Source organism: Podarcis vaucheri, assembly GCF_965113315.1.
Source record: "Podarcis vaucheri genome assembly, chromosome: 3".
Lineage (NCBI taxonomy): Eukaryota > Metazoa > Chordata > Lepidosauria > Squamata > Lacertidae > Podarcis > Podarcis vaucheri.
The window spans coordinates 51,626,832-51,653,743 of NC_138761.1; the positions used below are offsets into that span (position 1 = coordinate 51,626,832).

Below are 26,912 nucleotides of genomic sequence, written 5' to 3' on the forward strand. Positions count from 1 at the left end.
ATGGATCTCCACAGCGGCAAGGCTGAGAGGGGAGACGCTCCAGGTGGGGCCGAGCCTGATGGCTTTTCAACCCCCAATTCCGACAACCCTATTTGATGTAAGTCTTAGGAAACCCCATCTGGACTGACCACGCCTCACTTCCGGCCAGTGGGCCGGAAGTATTTTGATTGTCCCATGCCCAAGCCAAACCTCTTTCATTTGTATTCAATAATGTTACAGCCTGTTTTGACCCCCAAAAAACCAGCCTCATTGGACTCTTATTTGCATGGGTTGGGGGATGGGAACCTGACGCCTGGTCCTGCAAGTACAGTTTCAGTTCAGAAATAATAAAAACTGTTGGAAATAGTTCACACTTTGAAAAAAGAAATTTTAATAAATTTTACTATGAAAAAATTATCCATTTTATTATGGGCATAGAGATGGGCATATACCAGAAAGACTTCCCTTTAACAAAACCAACCCAAACATGTCTTCCTTTATGGACAAAACAGAAGGCATGAGACAACTGTAGCACCATTACACTTCTTAGCTCTTGCAATATAGGTCGTACTTCAACATCTTTCCAAGCTTAGTTCTTCCTGCAGCCTCCTCAAATTTTCTATCCATTTCTTCATTCTGGCTCTCAGAGAAGACACTCTTCCAGTCACCTACTATGCCTGCAAATATAAAGCATAATAAAGATTATAGTACAAGAGAGAGATATTTATTGTGCCATGAGCTTTTGGTGACTGGAGTCACTTTATCAGACACATGGAAGTGTTATCTTAAATGAGCCCCTGCTTTTAATTCTCCACAACTACCGCCAGATGGGCCCCCAAAACTGGATCTTTTCAGGTGCCTAAAATGTAAAGCAGCTCCCCAAGTCAGGTTCACTTGGTCCCTTTGCTGCTTGTTACAGCAAAAGCCCTCTTCTGCTGTCTGGGACACACACACATGGGCTAAAAGTCGGGAGGGGACAAGGGTGCACAGGAAAAGAAAGTCCCTGGTGTCCCCACCTGTAGCAGGGAAAGTTTGAAGGGGGGTTGTTAATATGTTTTGGTAAACACACTTAGCATCTTCCTTGGGACTGGGATCCCCTGTGATCAGGAAGTTGGGCAGGGATACTGCATTGTCTCCTGCCGATTTTCAGCCCACACACATTTGGGTGAATGCCTGTCTAGGGCTGTAGAATATTTCATTTCAGTGAGCTTTTGTGGGTTGCCATCTTGCAATATGTGCTTACTTATTTTAGAGCTCCAAAGAATGTTGCACTGAGTGGTATGAAACTGAGTGGTAAGAATGAATACAATTGCAGCCTGGGATTGTTTCAGACTGATTATGGTTTTATGGACACCGCGTTGTTGGTAGTGATGGTTTGTTGTTGTTGTTGTTGTTTTACTGCAATCCACCATGAATGTTTTGTTGAGAGGGTGCCCTTCAGAGGCAAAAATATATTATGATAAATATAAATGACTCAGGACCGCAATACCTCAAGAACCACCTCCTTACATGAACCGACCCAGACCCTGCGCTCATTATCTAAGGCCCATCTTCGTGAGCCCTCTCCATGAAAAGTCTGTGGAGTGGCAACACGAGAACAGGCCTCTTCTGCAGTGGATCTCCATGGGGAGGTTCGGCTGGCACCTTCATTATATACCTTTAGGCACCAGGCAAAAACTTTCCACTTAAACCAGACCTTGAGCTGATTGACATCCAATGCCTTTTTAAATGTGTTGTGGGTGGGAGGATACTTATTTTTATTCCTATTTTCATTATGTATTTTGTCTTTTTTATATTGTAAATCTATGGATGAAGGGCAGTGTACAAATTTCATAAATTATTGTTATCATTATGGTTATGATCATTAAAATGCTATAGCACTTAACGTAAAAAAAATATCTAAACAGCTTATACTGTAAATGATGAAAACAGAACAACCAACATTCACTAAATATGTGGATGAATTCATGTGGAAAAACTGTAAGCAGAGCCCTGAAATCCAAGAGGAAAGGTAGGTTTGTGGCATATTCATGAAAACAACAGATTCTAGGCTACTTTCTACCTGATGTAACAGAAGCACTACGGAGGTGTGGTTTCTCTCCCTCAATAGAGCTTCACTGAAACATACAATCCCGATCTACATACTACAGTGGTACAATCCAGTCATAAGACTGTGCTACAGTTATAGATTTACTTTAAAACATTCCACTTATAGGCTTACTTCTCATACTGCACGATGTTTCTGGAAGAAAACGTACTAGAGAAGCAAGGTATGTACTGTTGATGATAGTAATTTAACATATTAGAACAGGGGTTGGCAAACCATGGGCTGCGGGTTGGATTTGGCCCAAGGGGGTCATTAAACTGGCCCCTGGCCCTTGCCGCCCACTCAGTCAGTCCCTGCATGGAGCTAAACCGGGGTAGTGCACTGTTTAGCTCCACACGGGGACTGACTTCCGGGATGCAGCCACAGCTTCCTATTGGCTGCAGGAAACTCCTGCAGCCAATAGGAAGCCACAGACACCTCCTCATCCTCCCCCGCCATGGCTCCGAAAGCCAGCGAGGAAAGAGCAGCGGGCATGTGTGCATGCGCATGGGTGCACATGCTCCTGTGCGCAGGCGATCTGGCCCACTGGTGGAAAAGTTTGCTGACCCCTGTATAAGAATGTTACCTTTACGGAAAAGAGTGTTGCCCATTTTTCCATGGGTTTCATTGGATTTTTCTTTCATGCTGTTGAAACTGGTCTTCTCCATAATGGACTGAATATCTTGTTCCGTCACAGAAAAATTAAAGAATTCAGCTATTTTTTTTATTCCCAAAGTTGTGTTCTGGATAAAGAAAACAAGGTGTCACAAGTGAAAAATATTGTGTCCTCATGAAACTTTTCCAGATCCCCAGTTCCTGTTTTTGTTCTGCATTCTACACAAGAGTTGCAACCAGCACATAAGTTTCTTCAATCCTGCTCAGTTGTTCTTTGACTACTAAACAATATGTTTTGTAACAGAAAAACATGTGACCTTATTATTGTTTCCAGATGTGTCTTTCCTTGCAAGCTGTAATTGTTTGGAACTGTCTATGAAGAAATAGTCCTCAGTGACTTACAGAAATCCAGTCAAAATAAGATTTAACAAATCCAGAAGTTGTATTTTGAAAGAAAGCATTCATGAGCTGTTTACCAGTCAAAGAGAGTAGAGATGAGCAGAAACCATGATTTAAATCCAGTTTCAATTTCCTTCACACACACTCCATTAGAAATGCTTTAAAAATTTAAAAATAAATTTTAAAAAGTGTTATTTACCTCTTTTAGGTCCTCATAGGTAATAAACATAATATTTTTGTCATCCAGATACTTGTTCCATTCAATGATATGATTAAAGTAAAGGCCATAGGGAACTATTAAGAAGAAAGCAGAACATTTTATTCATGTAACAAATCTCTGATAAGACAATGATAAAGGCTTTTATGTAAAATCTGAATTCATTTTCCACAAGTAACATTTGCTTATGCAAGCTAATGTTTGGAAAGGTAGCATGTGAAAATGTTTCTCAAAATGTCTTCCATGGATCTTGTTTGCTGATGGTCCTATGTTATGTCTTTTACGCCAAATCCGTAATTCTACTGAGGGAAGACTAGCCTCTAGGCCAGTGGTATCCAAACTTGGCCCTCCAGCTGTTTTGGGGCTATAACTTCCATCATCCCTAGCTAACAGGACCAGTGGTCAGGGATGTGGGGAATTGTAGTTCCAAAACAACTGGAGGGCCAAGTTTGGCCACCACTGCTCTAGGCGTTTGGGATACAGGGTGGTACAGAGAAAAATTGCCTTAAAAACTTTGATTGGACAGCTTCCGTAGATCCAAGGTCCAAGTCTGAGCCCTGTATAATAACTGTGCGAGGGGTTTAGCTTGGAACACTTCCAGGACCGATGGTATATGTTTACCACCTTTTGTGTAGAAAAAACATGTCAGAATTTCGGCACTTTGGGATGCTTTTTCTTTTGCACATTTCTGGTGTGCTCCCCATGACCCCATAAATTGGAAAATAAGGCCAAGATATTTGAAGACTTTGACTTGTTCAATTAGCTGGTTGTCCATGCGCCATCTATGGGCCTTATGTAGTTTCTTGAGAAAACCATGACTTTGGTTTTCTTGTAATTCACGGCCAGCTGTTCTCTCTGTTATGTCTTTTACAATGATTCATGAGGTTAATTAATTAATAATAGTTTTCAAATGCACTTCACTTATGTGCCTGTGCATTGTGTGCACCAATATTTATTATATGCGCTAGTTCAAATGTAATTCTTTTCACTTTATTCACTTTTCTGGAAAGTATAGACCACCATGCATAGCTTAGACCACTTTGGCTTTGCCTGTGGTGACTGCTTCCACACAAATCGCAGATTGTCTGGCCTTGTTCTCCAAAACTGAAATTCTGTATGTCAGCCAATCAGCAAAGGTGTGGTGTATAAAAATTCATTTACAGTTGTACCTCAGGTTAAGTACTTAATTCGTTCTGGAGGTCCGTTCTTAACCTGAAACTGTTCTTAACCTGAAGCACCACTTTAGCTAATGGGGCCTCCTGCTGCTGCCACGCCGCCGGAGCCCGATTTCTGTTCTCATCCTGAAGCAAAGTTCTTAACCTGAAGCACTATTTCTGGTTTTGCAGAGTCTGTAACCTGAAGCGTATGTAAGCTGAAGTGTATGTAACCCGAGGTACCACTGTATTGTTCATGATGCCATGCAAGATTTCTGGTGCTTTAAAAAAAAAATGTATTTGCAAAATTGCAAATCTAAAACTGCTCTACTGAAGACTTGTGAAACTCCAAACAGTTTACAGCAGTGTTTCCCAACCAAGCACCATATGGCCCTCTGTCCCCCCCCCCCCGGATATTCCAAGGGGGGCACAGGTGAAAATTACGTAAAGGGGGGGCACAGAGGAAAGTGAAAAAGAAAAGTGTGTGTGTGTATCCTGATTGGCTGGCTGGCTATCTACCTGCCCAATCACAAGCAGGTAAGCGGGCAGCCCACCAGGGGGCCACCTAGTACTTCTTTTTGCCCCATGCATTTTCTTGGGGCAGTCCTGGTTTGTTTACAGAAGGAGAGGACGATCACGATTGCACCTGTTCTGACCACTGCTTGTAGCTGCCACCAGTGTTGGGCCAGGTGGCAACCTGGGCCTGATTCTGCAAGGCACAGGGTACATTCCATCTCAGCGCCAATCAGATCAGGGTCTTCAGATGTTGCCAAGGGGCACAGGGCCCATTGACCACATCAGCCTGGCTCTGTAGCCCCGGCGCCTAGCCTCGTCTGGTGCTGCTGACTTGCTAGTAAATAAGTGTCTTCTCAGAAGAAAGCCGCACTGAGTTCAGTGGGCCTTACTCCCAGGTAAAAGTGTGTGGGGCTATAGTGTTTCATCTAGACAGCCAGGGCTACTTTAGATGACAAGATCTTTTTGCACCAGGTCAGTAAGGACCACTTGCTTTTTAAAATTCTCCCATATATACAGAACTCTCTGTGAGCCTTTTGTAGATCCTCCAAGTGTCCCTGTTTTCCAGGGACAGCCCCAGATTTACAGAAGTCATCCCAGTTTCTGGTTTGATGCCGGAATGCCCCGCTTTTCCTTAGGACGTCCCTATTTTCACCAAATGTTGAAGGGTATGGAGTTATCCAACCCCCTAGCCATCTGAAGGCAGCCCTGTATAGGGAAGGTTGGGTGGTTTTTTTTTAATGTTTAACATTTTATTATGTTTTTATATATGTTGGAAGCCACCCAGTGTGACTAGGGCAACCCAGTCAGATGGGCGGTGTATAAATAGTAAAATTATTATGATGGAAGAGGGCGTCCCTATTTTCATTGGAGAAATGTTGGAGGGTATGCTTACAGGTGTTTTCCCCTCTGTATCAAATAACTGGGGTCAAATAAGTGTTGTTTACGTTTTATAATACATGGAAGATGGATCTCCCTTGGGAGGATCTGGACTTTCCTTCCTTGGAGGTTTCAAAGCAGAGGTTGGATAGCCATCTGTCATGCATGCTTTAGCTGAGTTTCCTACATTGCAGGGGGTTGCAGTAGAAAGATGACCCTTGTCGTTCCTTCCAGCTCTATGATTTTTCCCCTTCAGTAAAATTTCATTAAGTTCCTTTCATTTTATGTAATTGCATTTTGTATAAATTTAAAATAAAACATGTTCTATTTAGAAATGAAACATTTCCACAGGAAGGAAACAAGGTTGGAAGGAGGCCACGGTCAGAGAAAAGTTGGGAAACACTGATTTAGAGCAACATGACCTTTTCTTCTTCTTACAAAATCATATTTCTGTTGTACCTAGTCTAGAATTTAATAGGCTGAATGGAAGAGGCACATACCTATTCCATTCATAAATTCTGAGAAGAACTCATCCCAGGTTTTCTGATCAGGGATGATGCTCATGCCTTTGGAAAAATGGAAGTAGGATACAGCCGTGTCTTTCGGGTTTCGAAACAAAACCAGGATCTTCAAAACAGAAAGAGGCAGAACAGGTATGCAGAACTAGGTGGACAAAGTTCATACCCATAATACCAAAAACATAAATCATCTAAACTTTTTCTTTAATCCGTAGTATGAAAATATTCATGTATTTAGCCATGAATTAATATGACGAAGTTTAGAGAAAGAGTATAAAACAAGGGGACAAACCCCTTAAAAAATAATAATAATGAGATGAGCTCCTAGCTCATTGTTAGAAATTGTTCGCTGAACATGGAAGTCAATTCCTCAGAATCCCAGGTAAGAATTGTACAGGATTACAGCATCAGGGTGGAATCCAATGTAGCCCCAAAGCCACTGTTCCATGAGCTCAAGGATTTCTGCTTGTGCAACAGAAGGCCTCACCCTCTCCTTTCCTTGTACTCCCCCTTAAACTACTCTGGAGTTTCCCCCAACCCTTTGGAGCAGATTTGGAGAGGACATGGGGCATGTACAGAGAGAGGCAAAGACTTTTTGAACAAGTGTAAATCCTTTGGCTGATGGGACTCCTTAGCAGAAAGCCATCCTTAGGATGGCAAAAGCCTCTGCTTGAGACCCTGATAAACTTCTGCCATGCAGAATGCAACCATTCAGTGGCTGGGCATGATGCTAATGTATTCTTTAGCATTATTTTTTAAAAGCAAACCTTAGACTCATGGGCTGCACCTCTGCTCTCTTCTCCCTCTTATACAAGGAGACTGAAAACTTCTGCCCTTGGTTTTGAATAAAACAGTTTTCCATTGTAAAAATGAAACAAACCTAAAGTTTATTCTGACCAGAATCTGAAACAAGAGTTTGTTCATTGCCATATTTTGGTATGTAAGCCAATTTGATGAATTTTTCATGAAAAGTGGTATATAAATATTCTTAATGGTTGGATAGATGGATGGAGGAAACTTTAAGCAGTGAACTTACCTTTGCCTTCTTTTGGAAAATAGATTTGGGAATCTTTTGAGGAATGAGATGTGTTTTTATCACTCTTCTGGAAGGTAACTTCTTCAACCTCTTTAGTAACATGTTAGAAAAAAAGTGAAATGTTAACATTCCTTTGTGTGAAAAATAGCAAGGTGGTTTGATTGTACTATAGGAATAATCCACAGCAGGTTTGACACATTGAGAGCTGCTTCACATAACTCTGAATGTAACCATTTCTATGCAGAAGTAAGTCTTATTGAATTCATTGGAGTTCACTCCCTGGTAAATCGGGTTAGGATTGTAGCCTTAAATATTAGGAAGCCAGACAAGGCACAGCTGAAGTCACTTGTTTTTGTCTCTGGCTTCTACAAGCTCATCCAAACAAATGCCCAGAAGAGGTTCTGAGTTGAGCTTTGGCACGGAGAAACTGAATTCAAAGCTGGGAAGCCAGCCACACCAATGTGTTCTCTCTACCCACCCCAATGGCACTAACTCATCACACTGGCTGCATATTTCTGGAGGTTGGAGAAGACCATATGGTATCTCTCATGTCATTCTAATGCATCAAGCTATGCACGATTCTCGCCAATACTGACCTCAAACTTCCCGGGATCTCCAAATTCAAGGTATGGCAGTAATTTTAATTCTTTCTCTATCTGCTGCCTCCGCTTCATTTCTTCTTCATCGTATTTTCCAGATGCGGCTTCCAACTCTTTTAAAATCTGACCAACCCAGTTAGTACCTGAAGGAATGCCAGAGGACTGTTAGAAAACATAGAAAGAGACTCCTCATACCTACTGTAACATAGGCCTTGCATCACTATTTCACAGCCAAAGGATCTTCAGAAACAAAATTCATAACCATGGAATTTGAATGTAGTTGTGGTGTGCATATAGGTTAAAGAATAGTAAAGGTAAAGGGACCCCTGACCATTAGGTCCAGTCCCAGACGACTCTGGGGTTGCGGCGCTCATCTCACTTTATTGGCTGAGGGAGCCGGCATACAGCTTCTGGGTCATGTGGCCAGCATGACTAAGCCGCTTCTGGCAAACCAGAGCAGCGCATGGAAACTCCGTTTACCTTCCCGCCGGTGTGGTACCTATTTATCTACTTGCACTTTGACGTGCTTTCAAACTTCTAGGTTGGTAGGAGCAGGGACCGAGCAATGGGAGCTCACTCTGTCGCGGGGATTCGAACCGCTGACCTTCTGATCTGCAAGCCCTAGGCTCTGTGGTTTAACTCACAGTGCCACCCGCGTACAATCAAACTGAATGTTCAGGGAGACTCCAAAAGGGGTAGGTTGTTTTGTTTTGCAGACGAATACAGCATAGCAGGTGGTGCTATGGGGACGCATGTGGCAGTGTGGTCTAAAACCACTGAGCCTCTTGGCCTTGCTGATCAGAAGGTTGGCTGTTCGAATCCCTACAGTGGGGTGAGCTCCCATTGCTCAGTTCCAGCTCATGCCAACCTCCTGCCAAGCATGCCCAAAAGTGCAAGTAGACAAATAGGTACTGCTCCAGCAGGAAGGTAAAAGGAGTTTCCGTGCGCTGCTCTGGTTTCGGTATTCTATTGCGCTAGAAGCGGCTTAGTTATGCTGGCCACATGACCCAGAAAAACTGTCTGTGGACAAATGCCGGCTCCCTCAGCCTGTAAAGCGAGATGAGCGCCGCAATCCCAGAGTCGTATGTGACTTGACTTAACTGTCAGGGGTCCTTTTACTTTACCTTTTACAACATAGATAAGACCATACATGTGCAGTGGTTTGCATTGGGTTTTGTTTTTTGTGTGTGTGTTTTTGCAGGGATGATAATGAGGCTGACTGGTTCTTTCCCCTAGACCTAACTTAAGAATGATGTCCATTAACCTCTCCCAATTCAGATCAGGGTCCCCTCTGTAATAAACAAAATCTGCCCTTATTCCCTTATGGGGGACACAAGAGCCCTTATAGAGTCCGTTGTAGGTTCTCCATCAGTAGGAGAAAATAACAGAGGCGAACCAGAGAATATTGAGAAGCAGAGCAGCTAGTAAGCCTGATATTTATTGAACTGTTGCAACAGAGTGCCTTCCTCACATGCAGGTAAGGAGGAGGACCCAGAACCAAGGTGTGCCTGCCCTTATATAGACATTTTAAATTGCCTTCCCTGGTGCTCAAGACCACCCCACCATACATCATACATACATCACAGAAAAGGTGGTCTACAACAAAAATTTGAATGTTGTTTTTCCTGTCTGCCAGGTTATCTGATAATGCCTTATCTGATTGCCTTTCCTGGTAGTCTGGCCATTCCTTTGAGATGGTGATTACCCACTTCCTGAGACAATGGGAAGGTTCCCTCACCCCCTCTCTCCTTGCAGAGAAAACATTTGGTCAGTTTGGGAGTCAAAATGGTTTCAGGGCGGTCTTCCTGTGCTGCTCCAGACATGTGGTCCACATATCTATGTATGTGCATGATGGTTGGTACATTTATGAACATTTATTTTATATATAAAATAAAAAATTTAAAAAAATTAAGCCCCAAAGGGGGATTGAAATAAAAAAATTAAGGTGTGAGATATATATATATATATATATATATATATATATATATATATATATATATATATATATCTCACACCTTAATTTTTTTATTTCAATCCCCCTTTGGGGCTTAATTTTTTTATTTCATCACTGTCACTATGTTCCTCTGAATTCTGCCTTTATAGATCTATGTTTTCCTGTATATCTCTGTTTCTCTAGCTCCACGGGCTTTGCAAGAAGTAAAGTTGTGATGGAGCTGAGCAGGGCAGAATGATTTTATTGTACTGAACCCTTCGGGATTTTGTCTATAGCCAATAAAAGGTTTGAGACTGAGATTGAAACAAAACAAACACGAACCCTGGGTAAGCGCCTGGAACCCCTGGAATCTCGCACTGCTCAGAGATTGGGGTGCAACAGTATGCATGCAAGGACATGATTGGGATGGATAATGCCCCCCCCTACACACCTGTGCTGTATCTCATTGTAATGCTTATAGAACTCGACATTTTTATTTTCATGCTTATTAATTCATATCATTTAACATGTAGGAGGTTTTTAAAGTCATAAATAGCAAAATCTCATTTTGCAGGCTCTGTATTTCTCCCCACCCCCCACCCCTTCTCTTAAATCATGGGTAGGCAAACTAAGGCCCCGGGGGCCAGATCTGGCCCAATCGCCTTCTCAATCCAGCCTGTGGGCGGTCCATGAATCAGCGTGTTTTTGCATGAGTAGAATGTGTCCTTTTATTTCAAATGCATCTCTGGGTTATTTGTGGGGCATAGGAATTCGTTCTCCCCCCCCTGAAAAAAAGATATAGTCCAGCCCCCCGCCACAGGGTCTGCTGAAAAAGTTTGCTGACCCCTGTCTTAAATACAAGTGGTTTTTTTTTTCCTTTTTCTTTTGAGGCACTTTCACCAAGACAGCTCATTAAATGTTTCACAACTAAGTTTCTGCTGATTAAAAAAAGGATGTGGTGCTAATTATAATGAGAACCTTAATATTATAATATAAATGCTTTATTATTATTATTAGTAGTAGTAGTAGTAGTATTCTCTCTCACACACACACACTCCCAAGTATTTCTTGCAAGATGAGCATACTCACCAGTTTTGGCGTATCCCACTAATACCACATCATCACTCCGAGCTTCAAACGTGTCAAGAATTTTCATTGTGTCGGGACAGCAGACTATGCTAGGATATAAACCCCCATCATGCATAAACAACTGGTCTTCAGGAGCAGCCTTTCCAGCTTCTTCCAACTTCTTGTCCATAATTTCCTTCAATCCTTCCTGAGACATGATTGTGCAGGATAGGAGACCAGTGCACAGGCAGACTGAAATCTCGGCCAATGATGAAATAAAAATATATAATTATAGAGCCATCGTCTAGTCACGTGCTAAAGAATAAGTTGCCGTGCCTGCCTTGAAGAAGAGAACTGGTTACAGATTAACTCTGAGTTGGTGTTTGGAGCGCAAGAAAGGACTCTGACCTTTTTCTTCCAGCCTGCACAGCATTTAGCGAAGGTGCGGCCAATTTGTACTGAGCCAGGACATTGAGAAATGTTTGTTTCTGAGAGAAAATTGGCCAGAGGGAGAGGGAGGAGGGGTGCATTTCCTGGAAACCTGCGAATAGAAGAAGGCAGTTTTCCTTGCTTCCACCCACAAGGAGGAGTAAGAAGTCAACTTCTAAGCTGAGATTTCAACATCTAGAACTCCAAATTGGACAGAAGCACGCACATTACTGGGAGTGAAACTGCTTTCATGAAACTCTTCTCACGCAATCCATTGATTTTCATTATGCTGGGCAGAATCCTGCCCTCAGCTTTCTGGATAATGCAAAAGGAGCTGTTTCCCCTCCCCCTGCCTCTTTCTCAGGAAGGTGAAGAGATTTCAGCAGAGTTTGCACCTACTTTACTTAAGGGGTATGTGAGAGTGAGTGTCCTCTTCCATTATACTGTTCTAGATTAGGGACACACACACACACCCAAACCCTAGAAATTAATAAATGCTAGGATTTTGATTATTTGGGATGTGAAGGGAGAAATACCAGTTGCAGAGGAATTCCACATAGCCTATGGGCCTGAGGTTCCCCACCACTGATCTACAGGGAACTTCCAGGAGAGGTCATCTGGAGATGTGGGTGGAGGTGTCACCATTATGTGGTCTACTCTTGGCTTTCCCTCTGTTTTCCATCAGCTGCAGGGAAGGCTGTGGGTGTACTGAAGCATGGGCTGGATAAGGGTGAATAGACTTGATCCAGATAAGACGAAGGTGCTTTCAGTAGGTTACTCTTAGACCCAAGTTCTCCGTAGAGGTTGTGCTCCTTCTAAAGGATGAGGTTCACAGTCTGGGGTCAGTTATTGATCCAGCATCGTCAATGGAGGTCCAAGAGGTCTTTGCAGTTTCTTTCTATCAAGTTCAGCAACCTTACCTGGATGGAGATAGTTGGGTCATAGTCACCCATGCGCTGGAAACCTCCCATTCAGACTATTGCAGTGTTTTGCTGTGTGTCATTCTGCCTTTAAAAAGAGAAACAGCCCAGATTTTGCTGTTGATCCAAAATGGGGCCACAAGATAACTTACTGCAACTATGCAGTTGGATCATATTACAGTGGTACCTCGGGTTAAAAACTTAATTCGTTCCGGAGGTCTGTTCTTAACCTGAAACTGTTCTTAACCTGAGACACCACTTTAGCTAATGGGGCCTCCTCCCGCCGCCATGCAATTTCTGTTCTCATCCTGAAGCAAAGTTCTTAACCCAAGGTACTATTTCTAGGTTAGTGGAGTCTGTAACTTGAAGCATCTGTAACCTGAGGTACCACTGTACACCACTCCTTTGTCAGGTAGACTGGCTCCTTGACCATATATTTGTATTTTTATGTTGCGAATTGCCCTGTGATCTTCGGATGAAGAGTGGTATACAAATTTAATGAATAAATAAGGACCCAGTTAAAGGGTTAGGACCCTTCAAGGCAGGGGTTGGCAAAGTTTACCTCGCCTGGGCCAGTTCACTCCTGCGGAGATTGCTCTGTGTGCCAGATCGCATCTGCGCATGTGCAGACGTGATTTCCAGCGTTTGTGTCAGCACAGATGTGATTTTTGGCATCTATGCATGTGCAGACATGGTTTCCGGTGCCACGGAAGCAAGTCCCCGCTCTGCGCTGCGCCAGTTTAGTGCAGCGCGTGGGGACTCGCCAAGCAGGCAGCTCAGTTCGGGGGTGACTTATGGGCTGCTTATGGCCCATGGGCTGCAGGCTGCCGCCCCCTGCTTTAAGGTCTTTGTGGCCTGTGATCATCTTACTTGAAAGATCACTTTCTTTCATGTATGGCTACTAGTCATGAATACAGTGGTACCTTAGTTCCCGAACGGCTTAGTTGTCAAACAAATTGGCTCCCGTATGCCACAAACCCAGAAGTAAGTGTTTTGGTTTGCGAATGTTTCTCGGATGTTCTGGAAGCACCTGCAGCCAATCGGAAGCTGCGCCTTAGTTTTCAAATGGTTTTGAGAGTCAAATGGACTCCCGGAACGGATTAAGTTCGAGAACCAAGGTACTGTACCACTGTATATTATATCCAGTAAGAGAGGTAGCATACTGTAACTCAGAATAGCAATTGCTGGGAAACAGTAATACCTGCCCATTTTCTCCCCTTAGAGGGTAGTAGAAACAGGTCAAAGTGTTGCTGTGAGCACAGGTAACTGGGACAATATGTCCCGAGAGCATTTTACAATAGGGTAAACAATGAGAGTGCAAAGAGTAGCACGGAATAAGGCAATTGATGACCTTCACCCCATAAGCAAGCTGGTTTCAGAGCTATCTGATTGCCTTCACTGGGCTTTTCTTAAACTATGGCATACTATATGAACAGCTGTGACCAGACCCTTACATAAAAGCATGCTTTAATTATGCTGGAAGCTGCCCAGTGAGGGTGGGGCCAGAGAACTATCTATTTGTCTGACTAGGTTTGCTTAAACTTTTACACACTAGGAGGGTATGAACTTCTGGGACCACACCCTTACATGAAAGCTTTGCTTTAGATGCTTTAACTTGGTGTTCCTGGAATTCAAACCCTACCCTTTGACGTTTGGAGCCCCAGGGCCTATGAAACATAAGAAGAGCTCTTGTCTCTCTAGTCCGGCATGTGGTTTCCCACAATGGCCTCTGAAGCCCCCATGGGAAGTCCAGCAGCAGCCCTCTTCTGCTCTTGTTATCCATCAAATGGGATTCCAGTGTTGCCCCTGATCCTGGTAACCCTTATGACTAAGAGCCTTGTTCTCTATGAACTTGTCTGATGTCCTTTTAAAGCCAACTGAATTCTTGCCATCAGCACAACTTGTGGTAGGACATTCCATAGTTGGACAATGTGCAATGCAAAGAGGTGGGAGCTGGATGGGGCTAACCTGATTCAGCTCTGCCTGCCTGGATGCTCTCGGCAACACCAATCCAGGCCAGAGGGTCAGGAGAAGGCATTGTCATAGTTCATAGAACTGGTTCTCACACTAGGAGCTACACTAAAGGACTTGCATTTGGCATGGTGCCGTGGAGACAGGCTGAAGATGCTTTTGGTATATCACCCACCCTCCTGCCCAGTGAGCTCCCTGATGGAGGCAGTCTCTGGTGCTGTGTTGGAAGAACCCAAGATTGTGCTAAGACTGACTCGGGGTCACCTCAGAAGTTCAAAGCCTCCTGTGGTCATTATGGGACTGTCTCAGAGCAGAGCATACCATTGACTATGAGCTGAAAAGCACAATGTGATTGTTTAAGAGGCACTGTAGGCTTAGAATAAAAAAAGGCCTTCCTTGATCAGTAATGTTGCCTGCACACAGAACTAATGGATTGGCTTGCATATGCAGTAATGTCTTACTGTTTTCAGATAGATCTACTGTCTTTTGCCATTCTTTTGCAATGTTCTGTTCTGTACTGCTTTTGATTTTTTTGAAATCTAAAACAGTATATAAATATTTTTAATTAAATAAAATGAATAAGTGAAACAAAAGATCCTGGAGTAGTTCTTTGAATATTAGGGGTTGTGATCTCCAGGGTGACCCATGCAAAAGGTTCACAGGATCAGAGCAGGGCAGGCTTTACAGGCTATCCCCCTTGCAACTTCTGATGATGGGATTTTGACAAGTGTGTGTGAGAGAGAGGCAACTCACCTGTCAATCATGTGATACTGCAATGCCATCATGTGACTGGCAAGCAGATTGCCCCACCCACATCACAAAGCTAGCCCAGAAGGTGAGAACCAAACAGATTCCTCAACTGTGGTCTAAGGGGGGGGAGGGGTGTTTGGCAAAGTCTAGTTTTGTGGAGGTTGGAAAAAGGTGGGGGGAGTTTGGCAAGTGGATAGGTGGGGTTGGTGAGCAACACAAGCAGAGCCACAACCCCTAGTTTAAACATTTTTGGATAATACATCTATTTGACAGTTTAGTGTAATAATCTAAAATACATAACCAGGCTAGTCTACCTGAGGAAAAATTAGTGAAACGGAAAAAGTGTGTTTCTACACTAACAAAAGACTAATCAAATAAAATATATCATTTTACAAAGTTTATATCTTTTAAAGAACAATCTGGCATCAATCTGATTAGGATTAATTATAGGATGAGTACATGTACAGTATATATTGAAAGTTTTCACCAAAAATGCTGGTATAATTTCTCTTGCCCTTTCGTATAGATATAATGTTGATGAATTCATTCCAAAAACCTGGATTTCTTGCTGTCCTTGAAATTCAGAGGATCATTTATGAATCCTCTCCTAGTAGTTACATCTGTTCTTCAGTCTTCATTATTTACAATAGACATCGTATTTTATATTTGATCCCACCTTGGTCCCTGCTAATCTTTCTTTAAATATTCTGTCCATTTCCTGACTATTTTCTTGACTGAAAAGTGTCTTCCAGTCACTTACACCACCTGAAAACAAGGAAATATAAAATTATATATATATATGTATATACTTCCACAAGCAACCATGATTTTCTATTTGTAGTCCAGAAATCACATATTTGCAGTTGCAGGTAAGCATTAGTAAGTCCAAAGCATTACTGGAACTACTAAAGCATATTAACTACTTTTGTGAATAAGTAATTTTATTATTTTTACCCCGCCCTTCTGGCTGGGCCTCCCCAGCTACTCTGGGTGCCCTCCAGCACACATAAAAACATAATAAAATGTCAAACATTAAAAATGATGAGTAACACAATTCCTACCCTTCGTGGTGCTGCCATTTTGTTACTTTTTCAATTATTATTATTTTTAGACATTTCACTATCTTTTTCTGCATTCTAAATAAAATACAGATCCCCTGAAGAATTTTGAGGTGCTTCCCCTGAAATCTTGTTTTTTATGCAATGCATAAAAGCTATTTATTCGTAGCCTTGGGTGATTTTTCCAAAGCTGGAAGAAGAGTATAGGTTGCTTTATAGCATTTACCTTTACGGAAAAGAACATCACCAAATTCTCCATGGGTTGATTTGGAATTGCCTTTCATAGCTTTGAAAGTGCTCCTTTCTGCAACACCAAGACAGTCTTCGTCACTTAGGTTCAGTTCAAAGAATTCAGCTATTTTTTTGGCTCCTGCAGCTGTGTTCTGCAAAGGGAAAAAGGAAAAGCAATGTGTGTAATACTCTGATTGGATGTTTGATGAAGTAAGTTAATCAAACTTACTTATATAAATTCATACATCCAACAAATAAATCCAGCTTGCTTAGGGAAAGTCACAATGCAACACACTTTACTTCCATTTGCAGTAAAGGACCCCTGGACTGTTAAGTCCAGTCAAAGGAGACTATCGTGTTGCGGCGCTCATCTCGCCACTGACCTAATCCCATGGGGCTCGTCTTATGTTCTTATTATCTACACTGTCTAAGCTCACATAATGGTGTTTCTGGGGATAGAGCCTGGGGCTGTCTACAAGCAAAGCAGACATTTTATCACTAAACAATGGCCTTTCCCCATACATACAGTTCATGTATTTTCATGTATTTGTATTACAGAAGTGCCTGCTGGGGTTCTTGTTCTTTATAGCCTGGTGTGGCGACTCAAATCCAAGTTCTCCAGTTATATATCAAAACACTAACTGTAACATCTTCTGCGGGTATGAACCTCAGTTCAGTTGAACTAGGTTCAGCTCAAAGGGGCCTCTTCCAACCTGAAATGGGGTCATGCAAGAGATATTTGAAGACTCTGCTTATTTCACTTATGGAAGCAAACACTTGTGTGCTGCTTGGAACATTGTTGTCCTGCTTTTGCATTGCTCTGAATTTTGTGATGCAGTTTTTGGCTTTAATAATGTACATTAGGCTGTCGAAAATGGGCGGAAATGTTAGGAAAAATCCAAACGTATGGCAACCCATGTAGGAAGTGTAGTTTTGGTGAATTTCCTTAAAAATAGCTCAAAAACTCAACAGCTTTGGCCAAAATAAAAGGGGGGAAAGCTCAACAGCTTTGCTAGGGTTTCCATATTTCACTTTTTGAAATATGGCAACCCTCTTTTAGCTGAACACTTGCCTGAACTACAAGGTATATCTGAACATGATTAACCTTACCTCTTTCAGCTCTTCATATGTTATTGGCATGACATTTTCTTTATCAATGAATTTGTTCCACACGCAAAGATATTCAATATAGGAACCCCAGGGCACTGGCAAAAATCAGATCATACAGCAATGGTGAGAGCAAGATTTATACACAATAATCTTGTAGTAAGTCCCATTGAACCCAATGGGGTATACTAGGCATGCATAGTGTTGAACTTACACTCTTACTGTTAAGAATAAGTATAGAATTCGTATAACAATCTTCATTTTCCGCAAACACCATGGCTAAGCTCGGGAATAAATGTTAGACTTACTCTATGCCCCTCAAATTGGGAGTGTGCCATGCAGGATTGTTCCACACACCATCATGAGGGAGAGAAGAGGATACACTGGGATGTAGCCTTCACAATGGCTGACTGTCATGGACAGTAGTGGTGGGGTTGCTGGTGCTTACCTGACCTCCCACCAGCTGAGTTGCTGCTGCTTACCGGGAGGGAGTGGGATGAGATGGTGCAAAAGCATCAGTATGTTTGCACCAGACTGAGCTTACTGCAGCCTTGACCTTCTCCTCTCCCACCTGTAAGCAGCAGTGGTGACTTAGCCAGCAGAAGGTCAAGAGAATACCTGAGGACTACCATTGCCCAGTATGTCCCTATCCAGAAGTCCTGATTAACTGTGGGAAAGGGAAGTTTGGCACTAGGAAGCAGCCGTGCGAAGCTGGGCACAACATTGGGGGGGCAGTCACATGTGTATGACATCACATGCGATCGTGGGAGGGGGAGCAGGAATGGCGAAAACATCCTCCAAGCCTCCTGCCCCACGGGAGGCAGGGGATGGTGGCCCCCTCGATATTGGGAGGGGTGAGTCCCAGGCCTCAAAATATTGAGGGTGCTGAAGCCCTTTGTGCCCCATATACCCCATATACATGGCGCTCCTGCTAGAAAGCAATATTAATCCTTCAGCTGCAAGGAGCATGCCTGCCCAATGTTCTGTGAACTGATCATGAAAATACAAATATGTATTTTTGATGTGGAATGAAATGTGCCTCCCTTTTGCGTCAACTCTCACCCCCAAACCCTGGGCCTTAATAGTATCAAAAGTCTGAGAAGCACTGGAATCAACATATGGTAATGTTGGTGCTCCATGGTTCTCATTTAACTGAATCTCAAAAAACAAATTTATGATGGTATAGTAAATCAGGATTTTGAGCGTGGGAATTAGGACTGTCCAGCTGATGGACTTGTCAAGGAGGCATTCAGTCTGAACTGCCTGTACAAGTCAATGCAATGACAATAAAGATTCTTATGCAAATCAGATCTCTAGATATCTAAGCAGCAAGCCTGACACTTCCTAAGAACTGTACATGTAACACCATAGTTTAGTGTTACATACAGGAGCTTTTGACTCATGTGTTTCCCCTTCCTACAACTCTTCAGTTCTCAAGGAGATTGGAAACATCTGCTTCCATTTTCAACTAAATGTCATTTGTTGTTATGTTCAATTTGGGAATTGTGATTGGTGTTAACTATTTTTTCTCGGATGAAGCTAGGATCATTATCCACTGTAAGATGATGCTTGAATGAAATGAAATGTTTTTTTAAAAAATGGCTTTACAATATAATCCCTTCAAATTCAACATTGGATGACTTTAGAGAAGACATAAAATCAATAGGTTGTATCCAACAAAGTCATCCAATTTGTGCAATGACTTCCTCTCCCTTTCCTCTTCCTACATACCCCACACTCCCCAAATCTGCTTGGGAGGGTTGGGGATCCCCCAGAACAGATTTGGAGGATGGCACACGAACAACTTTGTTAGATGCAAACCATTGTGCTGTTCATATTATATGCATTATTATAGTTGACATAGATAGGAAAAGGGAATGTCTACTTTGTCCTTCCATTAAAGCTCGGAAGTAATCTTCAAATTTATCATAAGGGGGATATGGAGCGAAGGTGTTCGAGAAATGGAAAAAAGATGCAGCGACATCCTTTGGATTCCGAATGAGCAGCAATATCTAGAAAACATGAGAATGATAAGTATGAGATGATGGAATTGCACTATCTACAATGCACCATATTTCTCATAAATCAATGTCAGGGACTGGACTGAGGAGGAAGAGTGGTGGAGACCGCTCCCAGGGAGGAGGAAGAGGAAGACGGTATAGCTTTACAACAGTGATTTGCGGGAGGTCACTGCTCAGAGGCAGAAGAGAGGAAAAGTTGGGAAATAATTGGCTATGAGGAGCAGGCAGAACCAGAGCAGCAGCTGGCTGACACGTTGTCACTAGAAAGCATTACAGGCCCACCATCTCCTAGAATCTGGCGAGCTTTAAAAGTAGGAGAGCAAAGAGCTCAAAGACAGAGGGCACTTAGCAGCATCCATAGAGGAGGTGATGATGGTGACGAATGTGGAAGTGGGAGAGACGGGGAGGGTGGAGATTCATTCAGGACAATGCCATTATCCAAGAGGCTGGGTTCTATGGCTTCTCTCTGTAATGTTTGAAATAAAAAAAAGGGCGGTAAGAAACTTTTCCTTGTCTTTATACTTCCCTGGGCAACCAGCCGGGAGCCGCTGACAGTACCCTGACAATCAATTAACACACCACATGTTATCACTGCAATCTAATGCACTGGGAGTGAGACCCATTGCAGTCATTGTGATGTCTGAATACAAATTGATAGAACTGGGCTGCATAGCACATAATTGACAAGAACATAGGAAGGACACTGTAGGATCCCACAATGGGCCAGCTACTCCCATATCCTGTTCTTACAGTGGCCAACCAGATGCCTATGGGAGGGCCACAAACTGGACATGAGTGCAACATTCTTGTGTTCCTCAGCAACTAGTGCTCAGAGGCATAACACTCTCACAGCCATTATGACTAGTAGCCATGACTCGTCTCATCTTCCATGAATTTGTCTAACCTCTTTAGACGAGAAGCTTTCACCCCCCCCCCCCCAGGACTGGCTGTCATCCACATTCATTTTATCTGGTAAAAGCTACCTTCTTTCCTGCTGCTTTTAGCTACTGATTTACAAGTACAAACATGTCCTGTTGCTACTATAGGATTTCCTATGCGGTGCAAATTGGATCAAGTCACGCTACACAAAAGGCTGCCAGAAAACACACCTTCAGATCTCACACTGTGGGACAATTGTTGCATTATACTTAAGCGGAACAAGGGACAGAGTAGAATGTTGGCACCAGGATTAAAGCAATAAACCAGCCCATTGCAGTTCTGGCAGGACTTATTTCACCAGCTTTGATGGGCCATTGTTGATGGCAACAGGCCTGGATCTATTTCCTGCACCAGCCTGGGAGCTGGCATAGCAAAATTAGAATTTGAACTTTCTCCCACACCACTCTTCTGCTCTGGCTGGTCCAAGTAACAGGATTGTAGATGCAGTTGTGGCTATGATGCTCTGTTATATCTGATTTTGTTTAATTTTTTTAAAGTGCTTGTTTGTATATTGGATTCTTACAACATATAATGACATCATACACACATATAGTAAAATATCCCTCCCTAACCCAGAAGATGGAGTCTAGGCATATATGCAAAAAAGAGAGTTAAGTTCCTATCCTAGACAACCATTTGTATAGAAAACAATAAACAAGTCAGGTTAACCAAAAGATTATATAATGTGAGGAGAGTCCTCTGTTTTCATCTGAGCTATATGCATAATAAAGCTATACCAATCAGTTACAAAAGAGTCGTTACGCTTCGTCCTTGTGCCAATGTTATTTTATTAGTGAAATTTTCTACAAGTGCTATTCTACATGCTTTACTGTACCAATTTGTCAGAAAAGCACCCTCTAAGTTCTTCCAGTCTTTCAAGCCTGGCTGCTGGTAAAAAAGAAAGCTTATTAGAGGTTTGAGCTGTAAGTTAACATCTACCTTGAAAAGCACTTGACTTGTTTGCTTACAGTTATGTGTTGGTTCAAGGCTGATCTACATACGAGTACCACTTAAAATATTTTTGTGATAACAGTACTTAAAAGGTAAGGGTAAAGGGACCCCTGACCATTAGGTCCAGTCATGACCGACTTTGGGGTTGTGGCGCTCATCTCGCTTTATTGGCCAAGGGAGCCGGCGTACAGCTTCAGGGCCATGTGGCCAGCATGACTATGCCGCTTCTGGCGAACCAGAGCAGCGCACGGAAATGCTGTTTACCTTCCTACCGGAGCGGTACCTATTTATCTACTTGCACTTTGACATGCTTTCGAACTGCTAGGTTGGCAGGAGGAGGGACCGAGCAACAGGAGCTCACTCTGACGCGAGGATTCGAACCATCGACCTTCTGATCGGCAAGTCCTAGGCTCTGTGGTTTAACCCACAGCGCCACCCGTGTCCTGAAGATAACAGTACTTACTTTGGCTTTATTCTTGAAGACGGATTTTGGAAGCTTATCAGGGCGGAGATGAGTAAACATCACTCTCCTGGAGGGATAGCCGTTCATCCTCTTCCAGAGGCCAAATTAATAGGCATGAAATGGAAAACAGATGATTCATTTTTTTAAAAAGCCACCTTAAAAAAATATAATCAGTTCTATTATTTGCCAACAGCAAAACTGATTGGGCAATCCAAGCTTTGTGCATGACTCTTGAAAACACTTCCAAGTATTTCAACATAGAAATTAAAGTTGAGCTGAAAATTTGCAGAGAACCCCTTCCTTTGGGCAGCTTCTTTTAAAACTTGTTGTTGTTGTTGTTCCTGCTGCCACATCTAAAGTAGTAGCAGCAATGGAACTCTCCTCGGCGACCACAAAGCCACTAGATGTTGGCTGCCATTTTGACTCCCAGAATGTCCAAAACTGCGTGCTATTCTGGGGCATTTTTGGAGGGGGAGCCTTCCATTGGGGGCCACAATGCCATGCCCCTTCAAAAGGCATCTGGGTTTTTAAAAAAGCACAAGTTTCTGGGGAGGGGTAAGTTTTCCCCACCCCAAAATTTGTCCTTAGCTGCACTGGTGTCAGTGCAATGAGTCAATGGCCTTTTCATGGAAGTGATCAGGGGAAACTTTGCTCAGGACTCTCCTTAGGAAGATCCACTGTAAACTTTAAGAACTATTCTACCAGGGTAGTGGCACTAATGGTAGCATTGGTGACAAATGTGACAATGGGAGGGGGGGTTATGTCTGAGCAATCCAATGATGTCTGAGCAATCCTGGTTTCATTACAAACAAAGAGTACTAACCTGATACTTTTCAAGATCTCCAATTTCAAGATATGGAAATTCCGCAAGTAGCAATTTTTCATTCAGTTTCTCCGGTTCATGTTTCTTTGCAGATGTGACTACTAAATCTGTAACTATTTGGCCAACCCAGTTGGTACCTAGGAAAACACAGAGCTGAGAATGAAATGCTTTTTTTCAGACTGCCAACAAATGCATAATAATCGGAGAACTGATTAATTCATGCGCAAGAAGATTAGTGAGTTTCAAGAAACTCTGATAGAAGACATTCTTTCCCAATTTTTTTTATCATAATTGTTTTCTCTCCTCAAAAAGCAAAATTACTTTGCCAGAAAACAAAGGAAAAAGGAGATATTTAAAGACTGCAATAGAATATTCACTAACATACAATCATACCTAAGGTGTGTGTGTGTGTGTGTGTGTGTGTGTATAAACAGAAAGACTTATTCACATATATTTGTGAGTGTCACCTAGCTGTTTATTTACCTTCCTGTTTATTTCATTAATTTCCCAAAACAGATCAACCTTGATGGTAAAGTTTTAAAATATTGTTTTAAAATATTGTTTAAAATAGGCCTTAAATCAAATTTAACAACAAATCAAGACAGAAGACAACAGCAGAAAACTAACTAATCTGAGTGACGCTAACATTAAGTCTTATCCCATCAACTGCCTGGGAGAAGAGGAAATGTCGCACCAAGATCTCAGTTTCCCCATCAGATTGCCAGAGCTCACTAGACGAGAGGCATATGCTGTGTCAAACAGTAGAAATACATTTATCTTATTATATTTTTGTTTTACATTTAGACCTCCCTACATCTAATCAGGATCCCTTGGTGGTTATATCAGCTAAAGACGAGTGTCCTATCAAAACAACCTGTCTCTTTTGAACTCTCTCCCCACATTAACATGTCTACATTTGTAGCATATCCCTTGGTCATCAAAGTTCTGCAGCCAAAAATCTTCAGAAGATTAGAATTGAGGTTTGTTGTTGTTCTTGAGAACCATAATTTTTTTTCCTGTCTTTAGGTCTTTGCAAATTATGGTATTATACTGCCATTTATTCAAGAACATTTTCCTCTCCCCCCCCTTTTTTTTTTTTTTTTTTGCATCCTATCATTCCAGTCTCCACTAGCACTTTGACTTTAGCCAATGTTAAGATGGCCACACACTCACCGGATTTGCAGTATCCTGCTAGAATCACATCATCACTTCTTGCCTCAAAAGATTCAAGAGCTTTGAACTGCTCTGGGCTGCAAAGAGCTGTGGGATACACAACTCCGTCATAAGTAAATAGCATTTCCTCTCGAGTCATCTTTTCACCATCTTCCATTGCTTTTTCCAGAATGTCAATGAACTTCTGTCTAACGTAAGGCATTTTTCAAAGGTCTCTTCTTTCTGTTCTGGAAGTGGAGTGACTGTAAAGGAAGGCAGAGACTTTAGCTTACACACTTGAGTGTAAAGGGACCCCTGACCATTAGGTCCAGTCGTGACCGACTCTGGGGTTGCGGCGCTCATCTCGCTTTATTGGCCGAGGGAGCTGGCATACAGCTTCAGGGCCATGTGGCCAGCATGACCAAGCCGTTTCTGGCGAACGAGAGCAGCGCACAGAAACGCCGTTTACCTTCCCGCCGGAGCGGTACCTATTTATCTACTTGCACTTTGATTTGCTTTCATACCACTAGGTTGGCAGGAGCAGGGACCAAGCAATGGGAGCTCACCCTGTCGCAGGGATTCAAATCGCCGACCTTCTGATCGGCAAGTCCTAGGTTCTGTGGTTTAACCCACAGCACCACCCACGTCCCTTGAGATACTATAGGTGTTGCTTTTTTTAGGACAGCTTGCAAAAAGTAATCAAAGTCATCATTTTTTTAAAAAAACAACATATTAAAACAAACGAAAATAAAAGCAGACATGTTAAATTTTAAGTTTTGTCTTTTGTGTTGAAAAAGAAGACCCTCAACCCTCAGCATTTTAAACAGAATATAGATTGAAATAATGTAATTGTTTTAGTCATTTAAAAGTTAGCAAAAGCATGGCCAAAGGTGCTTCTTTTGGGGGGGAGTCTCTTACCTGACCCCAGATTTTTCCCTTCTGTAATCTGAGGATCTCCGGTTAGGTTGAGCTGTGGACCAAACTGAGCAAATATTTCCTTTCCAATCCCATGAAGCTTTTATACTGGTCTCAAGTCTCTCCCTCGTCCTGCCCTACTTTTCATCCCACCCTCCTTTTTTCATGTATTTCTGGGTTGTTATGTAATCGCTGCAGATTTTGCAATATGATCATGTCCAAAGTACAGCTCCATCCAGGTTCTGGGAGAATGTCCAGTTTCCTTCAAATATTACCCAAGGGGTCAACCGGCTGCAGTTATCAGGCTTACTTGTTGCCTTGCTTCTTCAAGATGTTGCAGCCTACAGGGAGCCCGAGAAAAAATGAGAAAGCAGCATGATCAGCCTCGAAAATGTGCCCAAACCAGTTATTCCCATTTGGCTTTGCTCTCCTTCCCCTTTTATTTTTGCATTCCACAATGCTTGCCTCCTCCTTTTCTCTTTCTCTTTTAGGATTTTTTGAGCCTTACTTTTTCCATTTTCTTTAACTTTTTTCACTGAGTGTGTTTCTCAGATAGCTACTGCTAGAAATCCATTCCTTTCTTTTTCCACCACGTGACCACAAGCACCTCTTCTATATTTTTTTGAGCTATGGTTACTAAATAAAATCAGAAAGCCACTCTGCACATGCTTTGGTACCTCGGATTTGCAAAATCACCCACTGACTTTCCTTGGACCCTATTCTTCATTTGCCATGGTCTGCACCCCTTTTAGCGCCAGGAGAAACCATCTGATATTCAAGAAGTAGAGGACATTCAGTAATGAGGATCATCTCATAGATTGCTCATAGAATGGTGCATAGATATTGCTTGTGCTTACAATTTCCTGCCACCAAATAATATTTGTTGTTGTTTAGTTGTTTAGTCGTGTCTGACTCTTCGTGACCCCATCGACCAGAGCATGTCAGGCACTCCTGTCTTCCACTGCCTCCTGCAGTTTGGTCAAGCTCATGTGGGTAGCTTCGAGAACACTGTCTAACCATATCGTCTTCTGTTGTCCCCTTCTCCTTGTGCCCTCAATCTTTCCCAACATCAGGGTCTTTTCCAGGGAGTCTTCTCTTCTCATGAGGTGGCCAAAGTACTGGAGCCTCAGCTTCATGATCTGTCCTTCCAGTGAGCACTCAGGGCTGATTTCCTTAAGAATGGAGAGGTTTGATCTTCTTGTAGTCCATGGGATTCTCAAGAGTCTCCTCCAGCACCATAATTCAAAAGCATCAATTCTTCGGAGATCAGCCTCCTTATGGTCCAGCTCTCACTTCCATACATCACTACTGGAAAAACCATAGCTTTAACTATACAGACCTTTGTCGGCAAGGTGATGTCTCTGCTATTTAAGATGCTGTCTAGATTTGTCATTGCTTTTCTCCCAAGAAGCAGGCGTCTTTTAATTTCGTGACTGCTGTCACCATCTGCAGTGATCATGGAGCCCAAGAAAGTAAAATCTCTCACTGCCTCCATTTCTTCCCCTTCTATTTGCCAGGAGATGATGGGACCAGTGGCCATGATCTTAGATTTTTTGATGTTGAGCTTCAGACCATATTTTGCGCTCTCCTCTTTCACCCTCATTAAAAGGTTCTTTAATTCCTCCTCACTTTCTGCCATCAAGGTTGTGTCATCTGCATATCTGAGGTTGTTGATATTTCTTCCGGCAATCCTAATTCCGGCTCGGGATTTATCTAGTCCAGCCTTTTGCATGATGAATTCTGCATATAAGTTAAATAAGCAGGGAGACAATATACAGCCTTGCCGTAGTCCTTTTCCAATTTTGAACCAATCAGTTGTTCCATATCCAGTTCTAACTGTAGCTTCTTGTCCCACATAGAGATTTCTCAGGAGACAGATGAGGTGATCAGGCAGTCCCATTTCTTTAAGAACTTGCCATAGTTTGCTGTGGTCGACACAGTCAAATGCTTTTGCGTAGCAGAAGTAGATGTTTTTCTGGAACTCTCTAGCTTTCTCCATAATCCAGCACATGTTTGCAATTTGGTCTCTGGTTCCTCTGCCCCTTCGAAATCCAGCTTGCACTTCTGGGAACCAAATAATATATCCATCCACAAAACCAGGCCAACACAGATCAACCTTTCACACAATCCAGATTCAAACAGTGGCATATGGAGAAAGCAAGCACTAAAAGTGTATAAATCAAGTA

At 42.5% G+C, this 26,912-nt stretch overlaps 1 protein-coding gene across 1 annotated transcript; it reads right to left on the reverse strand.

The window, feature by feature from the left end:
* Positions 1–516: 516 nt before the first annotated feature.
* On the reverse strand, positions 517–25,067 carry LOC309528703 (uncharacterized protein). Its single transcript, XM_082216301.1, has 15 exons — positions 24,730–25,067; positions 23,833–24,074; positions 22,660–22,796; positions 21,837–21,926; positions 19,348–19,474; positions 17,466–17,560; positions 16,351–16,507; positions 15,707–15,831; positions 11,018–11,285; positions 7,993–8,138; positions 7,397–7,486; positions 6,343–6,469; positions 3,279–3,373; positions 2,652–2,808; positions 517–656 (listed from the first exon to the last, which is right to left on the reverse strand). Exons 2-15 carry the CDS (start codon positions 24,032–24,034, stop codon positions 526–528), a joined length of 1,947 nt encoding a protein of 648 aa, XP_082072427.1. The 5' UTR covers positions 24,035–24,074; positions 24,730–25,067; the 3' UTR covers positions 517–525.
* Between the last annotated feature and the right edge of the window lie 1,845 nt (positions 25,068–26,912).

Excerpts from the sequence above, each read along its gene's own strand:
- LOC309528703 (XM_082216301.1), bottom strand. The coding sequence starts at position 24,034 with ATGCCTTACGTTAGACAGAAGTTCATTGACATTCTGGAAAAAGCAATG. Across the intron at positions 15,832-16,350 it reads TGATGTTCTTTTCCGTAAAG|GTGGTGTAAGTGACTGGAAG; the intron begins GTAAATGCTATA and ends CCTTGTTTTCAG. Across the intron at positions 6,470-7,396 it reads TTTTCCAAAAGAAGGCAAAG|ATCCTGGTTTTGTTTCGAAA; the intron begins GTAAGTTCACTG and ends TCTGTTTTGAAG.